Source organism: Trichechus manatus, unplaced genomic scaffold (genome assembly GCF_000243295.1).
Source record: "Trichechus manatus latirostris isolate Lorelei unplaced genomic scaffold, TriManLat1.0 scaffold00065, whole genome shotgun sequence".
NCBI classification, from domain to species: domain Eukaryota; kingdom Metazoa; phylum Chordata; class Mammalia; order Sirenia; family Trichechidae; genus Trichechus; species Trichechus manatus.
The window spans coordinates 13,859,137-13,881,632 of NW_004444001.1; the positions used below are offsets into that span (position 1 = coordinate 13,859,137).

The window sequence follows — 22,496 nt, forward strand, 5'->3', positions numbered from 1 at the left end:
TATCAGTCACTGTTCTAGGTGCTGATGAATCAGTTTAGTTTTCACATCTGAAATAATAATAATAGGTCATGTCCAAGGTCTGTTTTGAAAGAATTGCTACCTGTTTATAAAAATACAGCTGCAAAGTTAGGTGGGCATGAGGGATAGTAAGCCAAGCTTAGTACTTTTTCCCCTTCAAAGAGTATTTCTAGGCTGAGTTTAGACATAGGAACTGCATGTGAACTCACTTTCTATTGTAGCCACCCACACGTTTCTCAGCCCTGCCTAACTGGGAGAGTGAACCATCGCCCTCGCTCCCTGAACATGGGCTGTTATTTATTACACTACAGTAGGAGGGCGAAATCAGGCAAGCAGCTTCCTTTAAAGGGATTCCCAAGTTAGGTGTCACCTGGTAACAGACAGCAGCAGGTAGGGGATATCTGAGCAATTGCCTGGCCCTCACAGTGCAGGCTTACAGTGCAGGCTGATGTTCATGCCTGCAGTGTCCTGGTGAAGTCTATGGGAGAACACAGGGGAGCCCCACCCACCTGAAGCAGAGACGTCTGAGCAGGCAACACTAAGAACAGAGCCTTATCTCATAGGGCTGGTGGGTCTAGAGTGTCATGGAACTATGAAAGCTTCAGGCTGGAGACATTTTGCCTTTTTTTTTTTCCTGTAGAAGCAAGAAAGTCAGCTGTGTGGAAAACCATGACTCAAGCTTTGGCTGTACTGTTTGTGTGTTTCTTTTGCCCACAGAGTCCTGCAGAACATTATGCCAGGTAAGAAAAGGGGGAAGAGGATGAATTGATGGAGATGGCAAACAGAAAATAAAATCAGTCAGTTAACCAGTTCTCAGGTATCTGAGCTGAGGTGTAGGGAGAAGATGGTGATGGGATGTCTGGCCAACCAGAAGAAACTGCAACTACAGGTAACCAAAGAGCCATTTTAGCCAATAGCTACAAATTATTTTCCCATCAATTCCAGAGATGCAATGAAGCTCAAATGATTTAAGGTTGATAAACTCTTCTTTCCATATCATCTGATGGAGAAGCTTTCAGTTGCTCTTAACCAGGGCGGTACTACTTCCTTAAGCACATTTGAAAATGTGTGGGGTAGCAAGGGTTGTCATAATGAGTAGGAGGTACTAACTGCATTTAGTGGGCAGGGCTTTGGAATGGTCTGGCACAAGAAAACATGGTCCACCCAAAATGGCAATGGCATCTCCTTTGAGAAGGCTGCTAGTGAACCCCAAGGTCTAACTGGTGTAGAGTTTGTAGTAAGGTAATAGTTGTAAATTTTGTTGGCAGTGAGTCCTACGGCTCCCTCTGGAATACTTTTCTTCATACCACGTGTCATTTTAATTTCCCTATTAGTTACTTATTTAAAATAAGTTGTGGAGGATCATTGAGAGAGAGAGAAAAAGAGAGAGAACATAAAAATATTTTGAACTTCTTAGGAAAAGAATATTATTATTTGATCACTTTTGACAGTAATATCTGGAAGAGAGCTTTGAGATCAACTAGTGAATCTCCACTCCCTTATTTATAGATGGGGAAACTGAGGACCATGGTGTGGAATGTGATTTGCTTGAGGTTGCACACTCTTTAGTCACAGGGCCAAGCTCAAAACTACTGTCTTCAGATTCTCAGTTTTTTGCTCTTTCGATTTTAACACATACCTTCTTAACAAAACCTCCTCAGGAAAGAGTGACTTTGGAAGTTCTTTTTAGTTTTACAAATGACATTAATTTTATCCTGTGAGTAGTTTGCCCCTGGATGGGAGTCTTCTCCATGACACTTTTCCTTTCCCTAACACTCAACTGGTGTCTAATTTCTGGGAAAGCTTTAGAGACTCCTTCAGAAAGGCCTCTTCTCTGAGACATCCCAAGCCCACACCTGGTACAATTTTTTTTTTTTTTCACCCTTCATCCCACTTCCTCATTCACATTTTTCCACAAGACAGGATATGGAGAGTAGGCAGAAGCACTGAGAGGCTGGTTTTGTTTGTTTTTTTGTTTGTTTTGATGATTTGGGATTATCTTACCAGAAAGGTTCCATCCTTCTCCTCCCATTATACAAGTTGCTGGATGCTACCCCTCCCTTGACATTGCCTACTCACCCAGGCAGCAGAGCAGATTTAGCAGCTTGCAGCTTTGCAAGTGTCTTTTTCACAGTATTAGGTTAAGAAATGTTGGTATCTGAAGCTAAAGTGGCCCACGCCAGGTGTCACCCTAGAAATGAAATGAACAGAGAGGGCCTTCTATGTGTGTGTTTGGTAGATTAGTTGTAAGGAAGTGAATCAGGTCCTTCACTTAAGAAAGGAGTTTCCAGAACTCCTTGTAAATAGCATACAAGACTCCCTGGGTGGTGCAAATGGTTAATGTGTTCAGGTGCTAACCAAAAGGTTGGTGGTTCAAGTCAACACAGAGGCTCCTTAGAAGAAAGACCTGGAGATCTACTTCTGAAAAAGCAGGTGTTGAAAACCCTATGGAGCACAGTTCTACTCATAGGTTTGCCATGAGTCTGAGTTGACCTGATGACAATTGGTTTTTTCATATACACATACATATACGTGCAAAATACTGAACTAGGTACTTTGGGGGATACAAAGAAGCAAAATACACGATTCTTGTCCTCAAGGAGCTTACAATGTAATTGCGAAGACAGTATACATGTATAAAAAAGGTTACAGCAAGATAGCCAGTCAGGTGAGTGCATGCTAAGTACTGATTGAGTGCTTTGGTGGTATGGACAATAAATCCCACAACAGCCAAAGAGGAAAAGATTTGTCATTCAAAACTGGATCCAGGAATGCTTCTTAGCACAGGCAAACTTGAGCTTTGCTTGTAATAGACATTCAGTAAGTCCATGTTCAGAGAATAATAACAATAGCTAAATATCTCATTTAGCAAATATTCCAGGACCCGTTCTAAGTGTTTTTCATAGATTATCTCATTTATTCCTCATAAAACTCTCTGAGGTAAGACTCATATATTTATAGTATTATAGTTTCTACCCTACTTTATGGGTTGGGAAACTGAGCTCAGAGAGATTAACTTTCCTAAGGTCTCATGTGATGGTATTGGGACTTGAAATCGGTGGTGCGTTCCCAGGTTACATGCTTTTAGCCACATGTGACACTGCCTCTCACTGAAGGATCAGGTATAATAAAGATTGTGGAACAGACAAAGGGGCTTTAACTGGGAGATATGGAAATGCTTATGATATGGGGGAGCCAGCTTTTGGGGGAATCATCTTAAAGAAAAAATGATGCAAAATTACAAACACAAAATTAAGTTAAAAAATGAATATATACTTAAAATGAAAAAAGAAATCACAATAGGTTTCACATTTAAAAATACCAAAGAGTATTACAAATTCCGAAGAATAGCATAATATTTTTTTCAGTGAATTGCCTGACACACCTCTATTAACACTTTCCCCTTACATTTTTGGCTGCATACTTAACATGACAATGGCTCTGTAATATCTTCTTCTATAGACAGAATAGAAAGATTATCCAGTTTTTCCTCTAGCATCATTGATCAAATTTGTTTTTTATTATTACTAGTTTAGAAAAATATCTTTCAGCTTTGCAATTCGTTACTGGTAATGCCATGTAAACATACAAGACTGCTATCAAATTGGGGAAAGCTTCTAACCAGTTTTTTTCATTTGTGAGCTTCAGGGTGTCAGGACATTTAGAATTTTCTTGTGCTACGACTAATTGGAAATACTCTTTGAACTGATGCCACTTATATGCTGATATCCTCTTTGTAATGAAGGGATGACTGCAAACTACATAAATATATTCTATTAAATGAAACTACATGTGCCTCCAATTCAATTTCTACTTGACCGTCCAGATCCTATAAATACTTGCAGCCTTTCTAGTGCTACCCAAGAGGAGGGAAAGTGTAAAGGAGGGGTGGTAGGAGTGGCAAAATATAAAGGTCTTAACAGATGGCTGCTAAAATATTTTACATTTGAAAATTTAATAAAACATATGATCATGTGAGCACATTGGGAGGCCCTCTCCCAGGGTTTAGAAGGAGGCAAGGGATTCTGAAACTCAAGCTTCATTAACTTCCCAGTAAATCCACCTCTGCTCATCACGTATTTTCTGGACAGAATGTAGATCATTCTTGTACAAGTGGAAGGAAGACTCCTCCTACTCAATAGCAGTGGGAGAGAAAGCTGAACATGCTGAAGGAGAAATGGGGCCATGGTGACTTACTTCATGGTCTCAGCTTTGGTGGTCAACTCAGCATCATAGCCAACTATGACATGGGTGTAGTCTGTGACTAAAGTCAACCATTGGGCCGGCACATCAGCAATTGATTTTGACTTGAATTTTGATTTTCCCTTTCTAGGCTGCCAGAGAAAACAAGGAGAATGTATCTGCCAGGACACAGGGTATGTTGACAGCAGTTTCTAATCAAATGGAGGTTTTGCTGTGTATCTGTTAAGCTGAATCTTCTATAGCCCTCCATCTTATGGCAAGGCTGAGGGAACTCCTTGATGGCTTGCATTTGGCCTCTGTTTTTTTGTTTTTTCCTTCATATTAAATTGGACCCTTGACTCCAGCCCTGTTCTCCTCTTCTTCTGGCACTCTCTGCTCCACCTCAGTCCAAGAGTTCTGAGGTTTTTCCCACAGATTCTTTGGATTGAGTCAGCTCAACTTGGGGCAATGGCAAGAGTAGGACTATGAGAAGTCCTTTCTGATAAACTCATTATAAAGTTCTAGATCTGGAAGGCTTCTTAGACAACATGAGGAGCAGTAGCTTTCAAACTGTGTTCTGGGGGAGCTATAGGGATCTGAGTAGGTATTGGAGGCTGCTATAGGGATCGAAGTAGGTCTTGTGGGGTGTGAGAGTGACAAAGTGAACTGACCTGTAGGCTCATCACTCTTACTTTAACCGGGGCTGTTCCTTTTTCATCTATTTTATACATTCGTGATCTGGATAAGATTTTGTTGGAAAGAATAGGATTTTGTTGCCAAAAAAGTGTGACAATTACATATCCACTTCAATCCCCCTCCATTTTACAAAGAAAAAACACCTGATATCTGCAGGATTTATGCACCTTCACTGCAGGGACACCTTGGTGACTGGCCCAGTGTAACCCAGAGCTTAGACCTCTTCATCTGATGCTGTTGCTTTTTCTTTCCCCAGGCTGATGTGATGGTGTCTGCAATAGGCACAATTCCCAATGCAGCCAACCCTGCCCTCCGGACAACCAGGGAAACATGGGACTTTTATGCAGGAAAAGTAAATGGCACAAGGTCACTGATACCTGCCAAACCCTTAATGCTTTCAACATCTTTGAGATCATATCCTTTCTCTGACAACATGAATTCTAATGTGGGCAATTTAAATGAGCAAAATGGAGCCCTAAATTGGCAATGCCTGTTGCCCTCTCTAAGAGAGAGAAAGAACACGAGGCGGAGGAGCATGTCTCCTGTGTTTTATGTGAATATATCACATCTATCTATTCTCTCTACACAAGAATCACGTTCTCAACTTTGGGCATCTAAAAGTTTGTGCTTCAGTCACACATACCCTTTGGTGACATGAAGTAAGTAAATATTTTAGGATTTTGTGGGCCATGTGGTCTCTGTTGTGACTACTCAACTTTGCCTTTGTAGTGCAGAAAAAGCCCTAGACAATACGTAAGTGAATGAACTGGCTGTCTTCCTATAAAATTTTATTTACAAAGAAGAGATGACCAGCCTAGAGCCATAGTTTGCCACCCTGATCTAAAGTGTGGGACTCAGATCTTAAATCTTTGGGAGATTCTATTTTCAGTCATTTTTCTCTCTTGATGTCCCAGTTCATTCCTCCAAATCTAGTTCAGAATTTCCATTTTTAAAATATGCTCATGTCTCATGCTTTGCACCTTGGGAATAGTAACAATAAGCTTAAATCACTTCAATAATTTATATCTATACACACACACAGAGTATATAATCTAGGTGACATGGTTTGCAATCAACTGCTAACCTAAAGGTTGGTTGTTCAAACCCATCCAGCGGTACTGAGGAAGATAGGCCTGGTGATCTGCTTCTGTTAATATTACAGCCAAGAAAATCCTATGGAGCAGTTCTACTCTGTAACACATGGAGGGTCCATGAATCAGAATAGACTCAATGGAAACCGACAACAGCAACATGAATACACAAAAAGGGTTTGAAATGGTATGCTGAAGATAATATTTGCTATTTTGGGGGCGGGGTGGGGTTAAGGAGTACGCAGTTGGGAAGTTGGAACTTCCATTTTTTGGTTCATATTCCTTGGTGTTGGTCAAATTATTCCACAGGAGATGTGACTTCGGAAACGTAAAATAGCAAAACATTATGCCATATACAGTTGTGTAATAAGGCTGTCCTGGATTTTAATAAAGGTACTTTTATATTTAAAACATTTCTTAGCAGGATTTATATTCAAGTACTTGGAGAAAATATAAAAATAACCCACTATGCCGGAAAATCTGAGACCATCACAGAGAGATTAATGCAAACATGTCCAAAGGATTTGTCTTGTATAATTAAAGGCATTCAGCAGTCTCCCTGGCTACCAGGAAACATTGCTATGATTGTGCAGCTCTTACACAACATATCAACAGAGCTAAAGGCAGATGTTAGTGAGGCAAAGATGCAGATGAGTGGCCTTCAATATTTGATAGAGCATCATTTCAGTGGGAAAGGAATGCAGGTTACTTGGAGTATTCTGTGAGCTTCTTGGGGCCCTGGGACAGTGTCTTTCACCTCATTATCTCCAATGCCTAACATAGCATATGTTCAATAAATCTTAATTGAAGAAATAGGTGTATGGAAATGGCAAACACATTTAATCAACATGTAAAGAGAGTACTTACTGTGTACTGTGGTGGACATTGGAGTATGCTTTTCCAATGTATATTCTGGCTGCTCGAAGTCCATAAGAACCATTCTAGGCCCTGCAGAGGGAAAGACTTTTCTTACTTTTATTTGTGAGTCAGAACAGTTTGCTAAAATGGAAAATAATCAAATGCAAAGAAAACAGCCATACATGTCTGCCACAGAAATGTGAAGTGGAATTGGACCCATTTTGTTTGTTTTTAATCTTCAAAACAGAGGATAGTAAAAGGTAGATTCAACCTCTGGGGTCAATTTCCAGTTTAGTATGCTCCTGTACAGTGCCCTACGCACAATTGGGATTTAATAGATGTTAATTACATGATAGATACTCTGATCACAGTAAGCAGGTTGCTAGTTTCGCCCAGGTGTGAAGCAGAGCTGATGATGGAAATGAGCACAGTGGAAGTTGCCCACTTGCCTGTCTTATAGGAAGGCATTGCGTACTTGGGGGAGGGCAGGCCAAGGTAATTCCCTGAGGCTGTATCCTCTAACTCAAACTTCAATGTGCAGGCGAGTCACCTGGGAATCTCATTAAAATGCAGATTCTGATTAATTAGATCTGTGGTGGGGCCTGAGCTTCTGCATCTCTCAGAAGTTCACAGGGGACGCCTATACTGCTAGTTGGAAGGCCACACTATGAATGTGAATCTTTAATGAGCTGGCGGGTTCAGAGAGTGGGTCAGTACTAATGCCTGTTCTTCACTGGTAGAGTTACAGCATCATTGCCAACCACATTCTTAACAGCAAAAGCATCTCAAACTGGTCCTTCATCCCTGAGAAAAACAGCAGCTGTGTCCTGCTATGCTCAGTCAATTCCTTTGCAAGAAAGCTATCTATAAATAAACATCCCATTGACATATCAGATGCCTTCATTCACATCAAGGGCACCACCCTATCCAGAGACAACACTGAAAAGAATTTCACTTTTTCAATGAGAGTTAATGACACTGACCATAAAGTCACCGGGCAGGTGTTCATTGCTAGAGACGAGCTTCGGAATGTGCCTTCCTCTTCCCCAGTCCTCAGCATTGCATTTCCAACCCTTGGGGCCATCTTGGAAGCCAGCCTTTTTTGAAGACATTGCTGTGAATGGGCTTGTCCTGTCTGTCATCTTGCCCAAGGAACTTAAAAACAACTCATTGACTTTTGAAAAGATCAGCAAGTCGGAGGAGAAGAGGACACATTGTGTTGGCTGGCACTCCTTGGAGAGCAGATGGGACCAGAAGGCCTGTCAAATGATTCAAGAAAACTCTGAGCAAGCTGTTTGCAAATGTGAGCCAAACAGGTTCTATACCTCCTTCTCAATTCTTATGTCACCGCATGCTTTGGGGAGCCCGATCCTGACTTACGTCACATACCATAGGCCTGGGCATTTCGATTTGCAGCTTGATCCGTCGCTTGTCCATTGAGGCCTTGGTCTGGAGTCAAGTGACAAAGACAGAGGTCTCATATTTGCGCCAGCTGTGCATTGTAAACATTGCGGCCACTCTGCTGATGACTGACGTGTGGTTCATCGTGGGTTCCTTTTTTGTTGGTCCAATAACATGCCATAATGGATGTGTGGGGGCAACATTTTTTGTTCATTTCTTACACCTTTCTGTGTTTTTCTGGATGCTTGCCAAGGCACTCCTTATCCTCTGTGGAGTCCTGATTGTTTTCCATACGCTGCCCAAGTCAGTCCTGGTGGCATCACTCTTTTTCATGGGCTATGGGGGCCCTTTGGCCATTGCTGTCATTACAGTTGCTGCCACTGAACCTGGCCAAGGCTACTTGCGTTCAGAGGTGTGCTGGCTCGACTGGGACGAGACCAAGGCCCTCCTGGCCTTTGTGGTCTCAGCCCTGATCATAGTGGTGGTGAACCTGATCACAGTCACACTGGGGATTGTTCAGACCCAGAGAGCCGCCACTGGCAGTTCCATTTTCCAGGAAGTGAGATGTCGCAGCCTCTCACACGGGGCACCATCTGTCGCAGCGAGCAGCGGAGACAGTAACCATGCCACAACTCTTACAGAGAAGTGGGGCCAGGAGGGTCACTCTGAGGAGTCGACCCCCGCCTTCAGTCCCAGGAGTTTATTTTATAGTCAATACAGCAAGCAATAAATCAATTAACAAAACAATGGGCTTTGGGTGCGGGCAAGGGAGAAGGAATTCAGGAAAACAAGCCAATCAGTAAAGGGACAATAGGTTTGGGAAAACAAATCCTGACAAGTCTCAACGTGTTGGAGACAAGTCTTAATATGCTGTGCAGCATAGAGGCCTGTGGGGGCTGCAGTTGTCGATAGTGCAGCCATGTTTAAATGGCATATATCCCCACAGTGAGAGCCATTGTGAGGATCAGCAAGAACATCGCCATCCTCACACCACTGCTGGGACTGACCTGGGGATTTGGAATAGCCACAGTCATCGATGATAGCTCCCTGGTCTTCCACAGTATCTTCTCCTTGCTCAACACTTTCCAGGTAAATCCAGGTGCTCCCAAACAAGTCCATAGTGAGGATTCCTGAAGAGGTTTGATGGTAAGCTTGTGGCATTAGGTTTCTACATAACAATGGATTTGGAATAGCATATTGAGTAAGGAAACGAGCTTTAGATCCAGAAAGGCCTAGATTGAAATCCAGACTCTCTCATTTACTAATGTGTACTATGATCTTTGGAGTCCCTGGGTGGCACAAATGGTTAAGCACTCAACTATTAACTGAAAGGTTGGCAATTTGAACCCACCCAGAGGTGCCTCGGAAGAAAGGCCTGGTGATGTTTCCAAAAGGTTACAGCCTTGAAAACCCTGTGGAGCACAGTTGTACTCTGCACACGTGGGGTTGCCATAAGTTGGAATTGACTTGATGGCAACTGTTTCCCACCGCACCACCGTGGTCTTGGAATATTTGCTAAACCTTTCTAAGCCATATTTTTCTCCCTTGTAGAATGGGTGTAATACTGCTCACTTTATAGAGCTGTTTGGAAAATGAAATAAAATGGTGAATGGGAAAGCGCCAAGTACTAAAATGATGCAAAGATCAGAAAACAGCCTAACAGCAGGCTTAGTTGTTATATATAGAAATTAAATATCATCCCCTAAAAACAATTTTGGTATGTATCTGGAGTTATTAAGATTTGCAAGTTTGTTATATTTCCTTCCACTTAGATATGGTAGTTACCATTGGAAAACAACTTATTTTAACCAGGCAAACAATACACAGTCATGTTGTTGCTGTTGTTGTGTGCCATTGAGTCTATTCTGACTCAGTTGCTAACCAAAAGGTCAGTGGTTCAAACCCATGAAGCAGCTCTGCAGGAAAAAAGTCCTGGCAATCTGCTCACATAAAGACTATAGCTTAGAAAACTCTATGGGGCAGTTCTACAGTATCCTACAGGGTTGCTATGAGTTGCTATAAGATACATAAACCAAAAAACCAAACCCATTGCTGTTGGGTTGATTCCGACTCATAGCAACCCTATAGGACAGAGTAGAACTGCCCCACAGGGTTTCCAAAGAGCAGCTAGTGGATTCGAACTGCCAACCTTTTTTGTTAGCAGCCAAGCTCTTAACCACTGTACCACTAGGGTGTCCATAGTCATATTAAAAATTAATGGTCTTAAGAATTATCTTAGGTGAAGGGAAGGACAACCCACACTATAGGTGAAGTCAGCACAACTGGACTAAACCAAAGCTAAGAAGTTTCCTGAATACAACCAAACACTTTGAGGGACAGAGTAGCAGGGGCAGGGGGTCTGGGAACCATGGTTTCAGGGGACATCTAGGTAAATTGACATAACAAAGTTTATTAAGAAAATGTTCTGCATCCCACTTGGTGAGTGGCGTCTGGGGTCTTAAAAGCTTGCAAGCGGCCATCTAAGATGCATCAATCGGTCCCAACCTACCTGGAGTAAAGAAGAATGAATAACACCAAAGACACAAGGAAAGTATTAGCCCAAGAGACAGAAAGGGACACATAAACCAGAGACTCCATCAGCCTGAGACGAGAAGAACTATATGGTGTCTGGCTACCACCAATGACCGCCTTGACAGGGAATACAACAGAAAGTCCCTGACGGAGCAGGAGAAAAGTGGGGTGCAGAACTCAAATTCTAGTGAGAAGATCAGACTTAATGGTTTGACTGAGACTGGAGGGAACCCGGAAGACATGACCCCCGGATCTCTGTTAGCCCAAAACCAAAACCATTCCCGAGGCCAACTCTTCAAAGATTAGACCGGAGTATGAGACATAAAATGGTACTTGTGAAGAGTGTTCTTCTTAGCTCAAGTAGATACAAGAGACTAAATGGGCAGCTCCTATCCAGAGGTGAGAGGAGAAGGCAGAGAGGGTCAGGAGCTGGTTGAATGGACACAGGAAATCCAGGGTGGAAAGCAGGAGTGTGCTGTCACAGTATAGGGAGAGCAACTAGGGTCATATAACAATGTATGTATAAATTTTGGTATGAGATACTAACTTGGATTGTAAACTTTCACTTAAAGCACAACAATAAAAAAAAAAATTAATGGTCTTCCTCTCCTCCTATCTCGATTTTATGAATTAAGCAATCTTCACAGTTTCGTGTGTAACCTTGCAAAATTTTCTATGCATATACAAATATGTTTATGCATAATAAAGGATTTAAAAAATATATTAAAAAACCCACTGCAGTTGAGTCAATTCTGACTCATAGCGACCCTATAGGACAGAGTAGAATTAAACAACTTACTTTTTCATATAGAAATACACCTTACCTGGTCACTGTACATAAATATGCCTCTTTGTTTTCAATGGCTGCATAATATTTCATATTCAATAATTTCCTTCTTTTTTTTTTGGCAGGAAAGCACTTTATTTTTTTATTGTACTTCAGGTGATGGTTTACAGAACAAATAGTTTCTCATTAAACAGTAGTACACATTTTGTTTTATGACATTGGTTAACAACCCCACGACATGTCAACCCTCTCCCTTCTCAACCTTTTTTTTTTTTTTTTGGTGAAAATATACATAGCCAAAGATACACCATTTCAAAAATTTCTACATGCACAGTTCAGTGACATCGACTATGCTCTTCCAGTTATGCTGCTATTCTCACTTTAGGTGAAGGTTTACAGAACAAAACAGTTTCTCATTAAACAGTTAGTACACATGTTGCCCTATGACAATGGTTAACAACCCCACTACACGTCATCACTGTCCTTACTCAACCTTGGATTCCCTATCACCAGCTTTCCTGTCCCCTTCTGCCTTTTAGTCCTTGTCCCTGAACTGCTGTGCCTCATTAGTCCTGTTTCGTTTTATGGGGCTGTCTAATCCCCAGCTGAATGGTGTACCTCAGAAGTGACTTCACCACTGAGCTAAAAAGATGTCTGGGGGCTGTACTCTCGGGGTTTCTCCAGTCTCTTTTAGGCCAGTAAATCTGGTCTTTTTTTGTGTGTGTTAGAATTTTGTTCTATATCCTTCTCCACCTCTGTCCAGAACCCTCTGTTGTGATCCTGGTCAGAGCAGTCAGTGGTGGTAGCGGGCACCGTCTAGCTGTACTGGACTCAGTCTGGTGGAGGTCTTGGTAGCTGTGGTCCATTAGTCCTTTGGACTAATCTTTTCCTTGTGTCCTGTTCTCTTCCTTCTCCCTTGCGCCCGAAGGGGTGAGACCAGTGAAGTATCTTAGATGGCTGCTCACAGGCTTTTAAGACCCGAGATGCTACTCACCAAGGTAGCACGTAGAACATTGTTTTTATAAACTGTGTTATGCCAATTGAGCTAGATGTTCCCAGAGACCATGGTCTCCACAGCCCTCCGCCCAGCAATTCAGCCCCTCAGGGAGTTTGGATGTGTCTATGGAGCTTCCGTGACCTTTCCTTTTACAAGTTGTGCTGGTTTCCCCAGTATTGTGTACTGTCTCACCCTTCACCCAAGATACCACTTATCTATTGCCTATTTAGTATTTCTCCCACACAATAATTCCCTTCTTGATTAAATTTTTTTCTTTTGTTCTGTTACAGTGTACACCAATGAGCTGAAGTAAATTATATTGAATACTAAATATGTAAATAGCATCTAGTTAAAAAGAAAGCTTTCGTTTTTCTAAAGACCTCTGAAATATTTGTTTCTTGGATATACGCAGTAGCCAGTATGACTATTTCAAGTAAATGTTTTACTTAATGGATAATAGAGATTTTAAGTCAAGAATCTAATTTTTCTCTTTCAAAATTCAATTATATATAATATCATCTTACAGCAAACACAGTGATGCTATGGGGAAAAATATTAATAATAACAAGGGGCTCACATTTTGACTCTGTTTTTATTTTTACATTTATATGTTGTCGTTAGTTGCCATCAAGTTGATTCCGACTCATGATGTCTTCATGTATGCAGACTAAAACTGAGTTCCATAGAGTTTTTTTGGCTGTCATCTTTAGGGAAGATGACCAGGCCTTCTTCAGCGGCGCTGCTGGGTGGCTTTGAACCACCAACCTTTTGATTACAACTTGTGCCATTCAGGGACATTTGTACAGCTCTTAGTAATTACTAAGTGCAAGTTTACACAGCTAGTTACGAATAGAATTGGGATAAAGACCCTGTTTTCCTAAATTTCAGTTCAGCATATCCCATGCCTGCTCTTCATGAAGACTTAAGGGGTTTACATCTCACTGTTCAGCACTGTCCTTTCCTTGTATCCCTTGGGGCCATCTTATGTGTGTTTTGTTTTGGACTAGGCTGGGAGCACTTATATTGTGATACCATGAGCAGCTTGTCCCTGGCTACTTTACCTGTCATCACAGGCTTAACGTGTAGTTTCAATTCAGTTTCTGCCCTGACTTCTGTCAAGGAGCGGGATGGAGCCATCTCAGTGCCAGCAGTGAGAAGCTGAGGGCAGGGTTGGGCAAAGGCCAGACTCTGGGGAGGGAATGTGCTGGAGCCAGCTCATGACAGCCAACTGTTATATTTGCAGGAGCTTTGTGAGCTGGTTATAAACACAGACATCATTTACAAATAAACTATACAGACATGTAATTAAGTAAATTATAGCAAAAACAAGGGCAGTACTCAAAACTCAGCACTTCCTAACTATTTCACTACATTTCACCGTGCTTTTGAAGTTGTTTGCATCTATTGTGCCTGCAGGGTGGAACCACTGGAAAATGGTGCGTTTCTGGGCTTCTCTTCCCAACTCTGTATTTAGTGACATCACATTGCTAGATTTAAATTGGCCATTTGCTGTTGTAGTTGCTGTGGAGTTGATTCAAACTCATGACAACTCCATGTACTATAGAGTAGAACTGCTCTATAGGGTTTTCTTGGCTGTAATCTTAACAGGAGCAGATTACCAGACCTGCTTCAGTGGTATTGCTGGGTGGGTCCGAACTGCCAACCTTTAGGTTAGCACTTTAGTTCAAACCTTTTGCACCATGGTGAGAGTATTTAACCAATGAGATCTACAAATGCTATAAGTTACCCTCACCCTCCCCGCCACTCAGAGTCAGTTACTGCCACTTACCAGCACTCTAGGGAATAAAGGTGCCCATGAAGCCCAGTGAGGGAGGAGAAAAAGGGGAGCCACAGACCGGCCGAGCTGAGACATGGAGTCCACTGAGCAGGAAGAAGCAGGAGAGGCAAGTCCTAGGTGAGCTGAGACGAGAAATAGCTGAGGCTGAGGAGCAGACAGGCAAGAGAGACTCGGAAACATACTTGGCAGGCCCAGAAAATGTAGGAGACAGAGCCTGTTGGAGATCTCCTGGTACTGACTCCATTGGCAGGGGTGGATTAACCAGTAAACAAGGTAGACATGAGCTTAATTGTGTTTGATTACTAATCTGCCTTGTGAAATTTCACATGGGTTTCACCACATCATGTGAAATTATGCACTACAGATTAGTAAGTAAACACAATTAAGCCCACGTCATGTGAAATTGTGCACTACAGATCAGTAAGTAAGCACAAGTAAGCCCGTGTGTACCTTGCTTATTGGGTAATTTGTCCCTGGGAGTACCCCCATTGGGTGAAAGATCAAAGATCTCCTTTACTAGGGAAGCATTATGTAGTCGATTACTACATTGACAGCCCATTTTCTCAATCCATAACTCCTGGTTTGTGCCCTGTTTTGTGTTTAGTGAGAGTAATTGTGGATAGGTGAAGTTTTGGGATCCCTTGTAGCTGTTTTGATGGGAAAAAAGGAAAGTACATATTTTAAAACCTGGGAGACCATCTTGAGAGTTACCTGCTTTATCTACTAAAATAATTTCAAAGACGCGGCTTCCAGTGAATTTTTTCTAGGTGTATTGTCTCATCCCTTCTCAGTCAGATATTAAACTTTATGACTAATCTTTTATCCAAATTATCTGATTGATGTTTTGCATATATTTTCCCAACGTGGCATGGACCAATGATAAATGATCCTAGTGGAAGATTTCCCTGTTAAGTATTCATGGCTATACACATTTAAGAAAAAAAAAAAAAAGAAAAAGAAACAAAACCCAAAACCCAATTGCCATCAAGGTGATTTTGATTCATGGCGATCCCATGTGTGTCAGAGTAGAACTGTGCTTCACATGGTTTTCAAAGGCTGATTTTTTGGAAGTAGATCGCCAGCCCTTTCTTCCGAGGCTCCTCTGGGTGAACTTGAACCACCCACCTCAAGGTTAGCAGCCCAGTGAGTTAACAGTTTGTCTCATCTAGGGACTCCTGCTATACAGATGCAGACTGAATAATTACATAACTAAACACACATATATATACACACACACAAACACAGAGCCCACATTTACTGAGTATATACTTGTGCCAAGCATTATCCTAAATTTTACAAATACAAATATAAATAGTCCAATTTCCAGTAATTAAAAATTTTGTGAGGGGAGAAATTCTTCATTAGCCAAAGGAACCTGTATTTGTGGAGGAATCATGCTAGAATTGTGGTTCTGGATATTTTAAAAAATTAATTCTTGGACTGAATTCCTGGAGATTCTGATTTGGAATGTATTTCCTAGTACCAAAAAGTAGGCTGGAAAGAATTGTCTCAAGCATCTTTACAGTAATGATACTTCATAACTAATAGACCATGCTATCAATGCCATTTTCTTAACAGACAGGATGACAGATCTCAATAATTTTCTCGTAGGCTATTAGTGCCATACAGAAAAAGCAATCTGATAAAAGCTACATGGAGACCATGCTTTTGGGTGTTGACTGGACTGGCTGAATGCAGGGATGTGCTTTAGTGTGTTGTGGAATGAATAAGCTGCATGGGCCCTCCAAAGACCTCCTCCTCTTAGCTGAGCTTTTGACAAATCTTAGCAGCGTGGGTTTGGTATTGCTTTCCCTAATGAGCAACTGGTTGTATCATATTTGTGGTGCCTCTTGCATTACAGTCATATGCCTCTGGGCTGGGTAGCGGTTCACATCCACTTATGAAATGGGAGCAAGTTAACAAGGAGCATACTTGGCCATCATCCCACCTCCCTTCTCAGGGGAGCCAAGACCCGAGTGACTGCATACTCAACAGAAATTTTGTACAATATTTGTTGCTTTCTATCACATTTTGAAAGTTGAATCTCTGAGCTTCCTTTTTCTTATCTGTAAAATGGGGCTAACACCTGTCCTGCCTTCTTTCAGGGTGGCTTTGTGCCAACAGATGTGAAAAAAACAAAAAACTTTGAAAACTACAATGAACTATAACTATGGAGGAACAATCTGCTGATAAATTTAATGGGGTCTCTTTGCATGGACGATAAGGAGTATGAGAACTAATTAATTCCCTTTATACCTTCATAGAACCCCTCTTTCCGAGCCCTGTTTTGACTTAGAAATGCAATCTATTTTGTGTTGTATCAATTTTTCTGGGGATGCATGTATTTGATTTTTTTTTCGAAGTCTTATTACATCCTTAGGCTGTAGATAGGGGAAGGAGGTTGAAGGTGTCATGGAAGATGAGCATAGCTGCTTACGCTCTTTCCTGTGGAGGCTTCTTTCATAACTGATTGTCCAGGCACTGTGAAGCTGCCATCCTTTACTTAACATCTTTGACTCTTTCTTTGACCATTATATTCAGGTAAGATGCACAGCTCACGTTAAATGCAGAAGACTTTCATTTTGCCCAACTTAAAAAGAAATTCCTGAAATATTCCTGAAGGAAGGCAGAGACCTTGGTCTGTCTGGTTTACTGAACAGGGGCTGGCATATGGAAAATGCTCAATCCATATCCGTTGAATGAATGAATCTAGGTGTTGTGACCTTAAAACGGGTGTTTTAGATTTAGTAAGAGTGTTTTCTTTTTCCCAGAATAGGAACTGATATTGAATACTGGTTATTATTATTATTATTACTGCTGCTACTACTACTATCATTATTATTTTGTAAATAGCTCTTCCTCCCTCTTCTGTGTTTCTCAGGGTTTCTTCATCTTGGTGTTTGGAACAATCCTGGATCCAAAGGTACTGTGACTCCTTGCTATTTTCTTTGCATTATTGCATTTGGCTCTGAAATGCTCGCTTGAAAAGACCAGTCAGTGACAGTCTCTCTCAATCATTTGTCCAGACACATGACCAGGGCATCCCTGCTCTTCACAGTACAAGTAATATATACCACCTTTTAAGCATTTTGTACCCATTAACGTTAATCCTTAAAACAATCCTGGGTATCAGTACTTTCAGTTTTACAGATGAGGAAACAGACTCGGAGTGATAAGTAACTTGCTCAAGATCTCAACAGATACCCACTCTAACTAGCTGAAGCAGAAAAGAAATTTATTTAAGCTTGGGATATCATCTTTGGGAGGGTCTCTTTTTGACTTGGTAGTTTGGAGGCTGCACATGAGGAATAATTTCCAATTCATGGCACAGAACTCCTCCACAAGAGACACCATTGCCTACTCTCTTCTGCTGAGCACAGATAGCACAGCTCACTTGAGTGCTTAAGTTAGAATTGGTTGCTTAAACTCCACCCTGCCTGTTGGAGCCCACGTCTTTGCACTGTTGTGTCTGATTGGCTAACACACAGCCAATCAGGATTCACATGCCTGCACCTTAACTGCAAGGGAGGTTGGGAGAATGAATTACTTGCTTTTACCTTGGAGAGCAATGGCCTCAAGGTAGGGAATTCTCCAAACACAAAAAGTAAACAAATGAACAAAACATCAAATGTTTCCTCAGGCTCCTAAAATCACCCTTTTACCGTTGTATTACTGTGACTTTTGGAATGAGACATGCGAAAAAACCCTTCCCAGATGTGGATGCAAACAACTCCACCACAGGGTTATTTCATGGTTTTTTTTTTTTTTCTATTAAGTTGTATTGTGAAGGAAAATGTCACAATGTTCTTTCGTTCTCTTCTTTCCTCTCAGATCATGAAGATATCGTATCAATCTAGTAAAAATTATTCAGAGGTGAAAGTCAGAATGCTAGTCCTGATATTTCTCTTTACTAGCTGTGTGCCACTGGGAAGTTCCTTAACCCCTGTGAACCGCCCCCCCCCCCAAAAAAAAAACCCGTTGCCATGGATTCCAACCTATAGTGACCCTATAGGACAGAGTAGAACTCCCCCTGGGATTTCCAAGGAACACCTTGTGGATTTAAACTGCTGATCTTTTAGTCAGCAGCTGTAGCTCTTAACCACTACACCACCAGGATTTCCTGAAATGGACTGAAGGGATAGTGATGCTTTCCCTGCCTACCCCACTAGATTATGGTGAAGAACAAGTGCAATTTTGTAAGTGAAAACCCACAGGAAGAATTTAAGATATATATCATGATTATGTTTTTTATTACTCAGAGTACCATAACTAGCATCTGTAGCCAAAGTATCAGCAACCCACCAGCCCCAGCTCCAGAGAGCGCTTCTCTCTCTTTGGAGCCTGCTGTGTTACAATGAATACTGCATTTTTTGGGGGGGAAAGGTGACGTTACTCTGAGCTGGAGAACTTTGGTGTACGTTAATTGTGAAGACAAAACTTCTATAAGGCCTTGAGAGGTGAATAACATTTTGTGTAGCAGAAAGGAAAAGCAAGGGGAAATAAGAAAATGCCTGCACTAAGCCAGGAAGCTTTAGGGAAACTAACAGGATGATTGCAGTCAGACTACATGAGTTCAAGTCCCGGTTCTTTCTCTTAGTAGCTGACTGACTTTGAACATGACTTAATCTCAGAGTCTTAATTTCCTCAGTTGTAAAATGGGGATAATAGTATCTGTCTTAGAGAATTATTTCCAGGATGAAATGAGTTGATAGGTGTGAAAAGCACTTTGAAAATGATAATACAAAATACAATTATTATTTATTATTCTTATTTTCTTGGTTCCGCAGACCTATGCTATGTAGTCTCGAATTCTGTTTTTTTAAACCATTGACTGGCTCTCTAGAAAGGAGGTTTGAATAATTGATAAACTATGGGAATTTTTAAATTATTCAAGTGCTTAATAAAATACTCCCAAAGCTATGTCAAAGAATCTTCGAATTTGTGGCAAAACTGTATGTCTTAGTCATTAGGTCCATGTTTAAGCCCCCTGAATGTGAGTCTCCTATACCAGTTCCAAGAGAGAAAAGATCTGGTGGTCTGCTCCTATAAAGATTACAGCCTAGGAAACCCTATGGGGCAGTTCTCTGTCACATGGGGTCACTATGAGTCGGAATCAACTTGATGGCACAACAATAACGACATACCAGTTTCACTTCTCTCATTTTTCCCTTTTTCCCTACCTTTTCCCAGACCATGAGGCCAGATCACTGACCCCTCTGTATCCTATCAACAGGAGTGAGCTGGTAACACACACCCTTACTACAATATTTTTCAGTCCCAAGCACATATGTCAACTTCTTACAGTTTTTAAATTCTTAACTCCTTTTGTTTACTATCCAGGTAAGAGAAGCCTTAGAGTATTGAGTAACCTCTGCAAAATGGATCTCCAGATTATCAGAGGTAACACTTTTGTACTAAATTTTTCATTTTAAAAGTTTGTCAAAATCCAAACAGTGTTGGAGTTTCTGGCATATGGAATGTTGCTAAAACTACCACCTAAACATTTTGTGCTGTTTTTCAGAAGTGTCAAGTGATAGCCTTCTTGAGCGCTTCATCTTCTTTTCTTTTTTTTATTTACTTATTTTTTATTTTTTCCCATACAAAAATTTATACATATGCTGTTATGTGACTCTAATTGCTCTCCCCATACTGTGACAGCACACTCCTCCTTTCCACCCCTGATTCCCCACGTCCATTCAACCAGCTCCTAACCCTCTCTGCCTTCCCATCTCACTTCTGGACAGAAGCTGCCCGTTTAGTCTCTGTATCTACTTGAGCTAAGAGGCACACTCCTTACGAGTATCACTTTATGTTCCACAGTCCAGTCCAATCCCTGTCTGAAGAGTTGGCCTCGGAAATTGTTTTAGTTCTGGGCTAATAGAGAATCCAGGGGCTGTGCATTCCGGGGTTCCTCCAGTCTCAGTCAGACCATTAAGTCTGCTCTTTTTACTAGAATCTGAGTTTTGCACCCCATCTTTCCCCTGCTCCATCAGGGACCCTCTGTTGTGTTCCCTGTCAGGGCTGTCCATTGGTGGTAGCCTGGCACCATCTAGTTCTTCTGGTCTCAGGCTGATGAAGTCTCTGGTTTATGTGGCCCTTTCTGTCTCTTGGGCTAATACTTTCCTTGTGCCTTTGGTGTTCTTCATTCTCCTTTACTCCAGGTGGTTGGGACCAATTAATGCATCTTAGGCTTGCAAGCTTTTAAGACCCCAGACGCCACTCACCAAAGTAAGATGCAGAACATTTTCTTAATAAGCTTTATTATGCCAGTTGACCTAGATGTTCCCTGAAAGCATGGTCCCCAGATCCCTACCCCTGCTACTCTGTTCCTCAAAGTGTTTGATTGTATTCAGGAAACTTCTTAGCTTTGGTTTAGTCCAGTTGTACTGACTTCCCCTGTAGTGTGTGCTGTCCTTCCCTTCACCTAAGATAATTCTTTTCTACTATCTAATTAGTAAATAACCCTCACCCTCCCTCTCCACCCTCGTAACCATCAAATAATGTTTTCTGTGTTTAAACCTTTTCTTGAGTTCTTATAATAGTGGTCTTATACAATATTTGTCCTTTTGTGACTGACTATATTCGCTCAGCATAATGACCTCCAGCTTCCTCCATGTTATTTTTCATGGCTTCATCATTGTTCTTCATCATTGTGTAGTATTCCACTGTGTGGTTATACCATAATTTGTTTATCCATTCGTCCGTTAATGGGCACCTAGGTTGTTTCCATCTTTTTGCTATTGTGAACAGTGCTGCAATGAACACGGGTGTGCATATATCTATTCATGTGATGGCTCTTATTTCTCTAGGATATATTCCAAGGAGCGGGATAGCTGGATCATATGGTACTTTTATTTCTAGTTTTTTAAGGAAGTGCGAAATCGATTTCCAAAGTGGTTGTACAATTTTACATTCCCACCAACAGTATATAAGTGTTCCAGTCTCTCCACAACCTCCCCAGCATTTATTATTTTGTGTTTTTTGGATTAATGCTATCCTTGTTGGGGTGAGATGATATCTCATTGTGGTTTCAATCTGCATTTCTCTAATGGCTAATAATCGTGAGCATTTCTTCATGTATCTGTTAGCCATCTGAATATCTTCTTTGTTGAAGTGCCTGTTCATATCCTTTGCCCATTGTTTAATTGAGTTGTCTTTTTGTTGTTGAGGTTCTGCAGTATCTTGTAGATTTTAGAGATTAGGCGCTGATTGGATTTGTCGTAGCCAAAATTTTTTTCCCAGTCTGTAGGTTGTCTTTTGACTCTTTTGGTGAAGTCTTTTGATGAGCCTAAGTGTTCCATTTTTAGGAACTCCCATTTATCTAGTCTCTGTTCTGGTGCTTGTGCATTGTCACTTACAGTTCGTATTGTGTTATGCCATGTATTAGGGCTCCTAGCGTTGTCCCTATTTTTTCTTCCATGATCTTTATCGTTTTTGATTTTACATTTAAGTCTTTGATCCATTTTGAGTTAGTTTTTGTGCATGGTGTGAGGTATGGGTCTTGTTTCAGTTTTTTGCAAATAGATATCCAGTTATGCTAGCAGCATTTGTTAAAGAGACTTGTGTCTTCCTCAGTTAATGGACTTTGGGCCTTTGTCAAATATCTGCTGTTCATAGGTGGATGAATTTATGTCTGGGTTCTCAGTTCTATTCCATTGGTGTATGTATCTGTTGTTGTACCAGTACCAGGCTGTTCTGACTACCATGGCAATAGGTTCTAAAATGGGTTCTAAAATCAGGTATTGTAAGGCCTCCAATTTTTTTCTTCTTCTTGAGTAATATTTTACTTATTCGGGCCTCTTCCCTTTCCATATGACGTTGGTGATTTGTTTCTCCATCTCATTAAAAAGTGCCGTTGGGATTTGGATTGGGATTGCATTGTATCTGTAGATCACCTTGGGTAGAATTGACATTTTCACAATGTTGAGTCTACCTATCCATGAGCAAGGTATGTTTTTCCACTTATACAGATCTCTTTTGGTTTCCTGCAGTAGTGTCTCATAGTTTTCATTGCCTAGCTCTTTTTCATCTCTGGTTAGATTTATTCCTAAGTATTTTATCTTCTTGCGGGCTATTGTAAATGGTATTGATTTGGTGATTTCCTCTTCGAGGTTCTCTTTGTTGGTGTAAAGGAAT

General features: G+C 41.2%; 1 protein-coding gene across 1 annotated transcript in view; it reads left to right on the plus strand.

The window, feature by feature from the left end:
- Positions 1-687: 687 nt before the first annotated feature.
- Positions 688-22,496, plus strand: part of LOC101340305 (adhesion G-protein coupled receptor F2) — a 29,036-nt gene continuing 7,227 nt past the window's right edge. Inside the window, 10 exon segments of the mRNA XM_004391347.1 lie at positions 688-712; positions 715-758; positions 4,352-4,394; positions 5,153-5,320; positions 6,417-6,635; positions 7,584-7,945; positions 7,947-8,234; positions 8,236-8,812; positions 9,199-9,335; positions 17,242-17,283. Of these exon segments, the coding sequence (XP_004391404.1) occupies positions 688-712; positions 715-758; positions 4,352-4,394; positions 5,153-5,320; positions 6,417-6,635; positions 7,584-7,945; positions 7,947-8,234; positions 8,236-8,812; positions 9,199-9,335; positions 17,242-17,283 (1,905 nt within the window).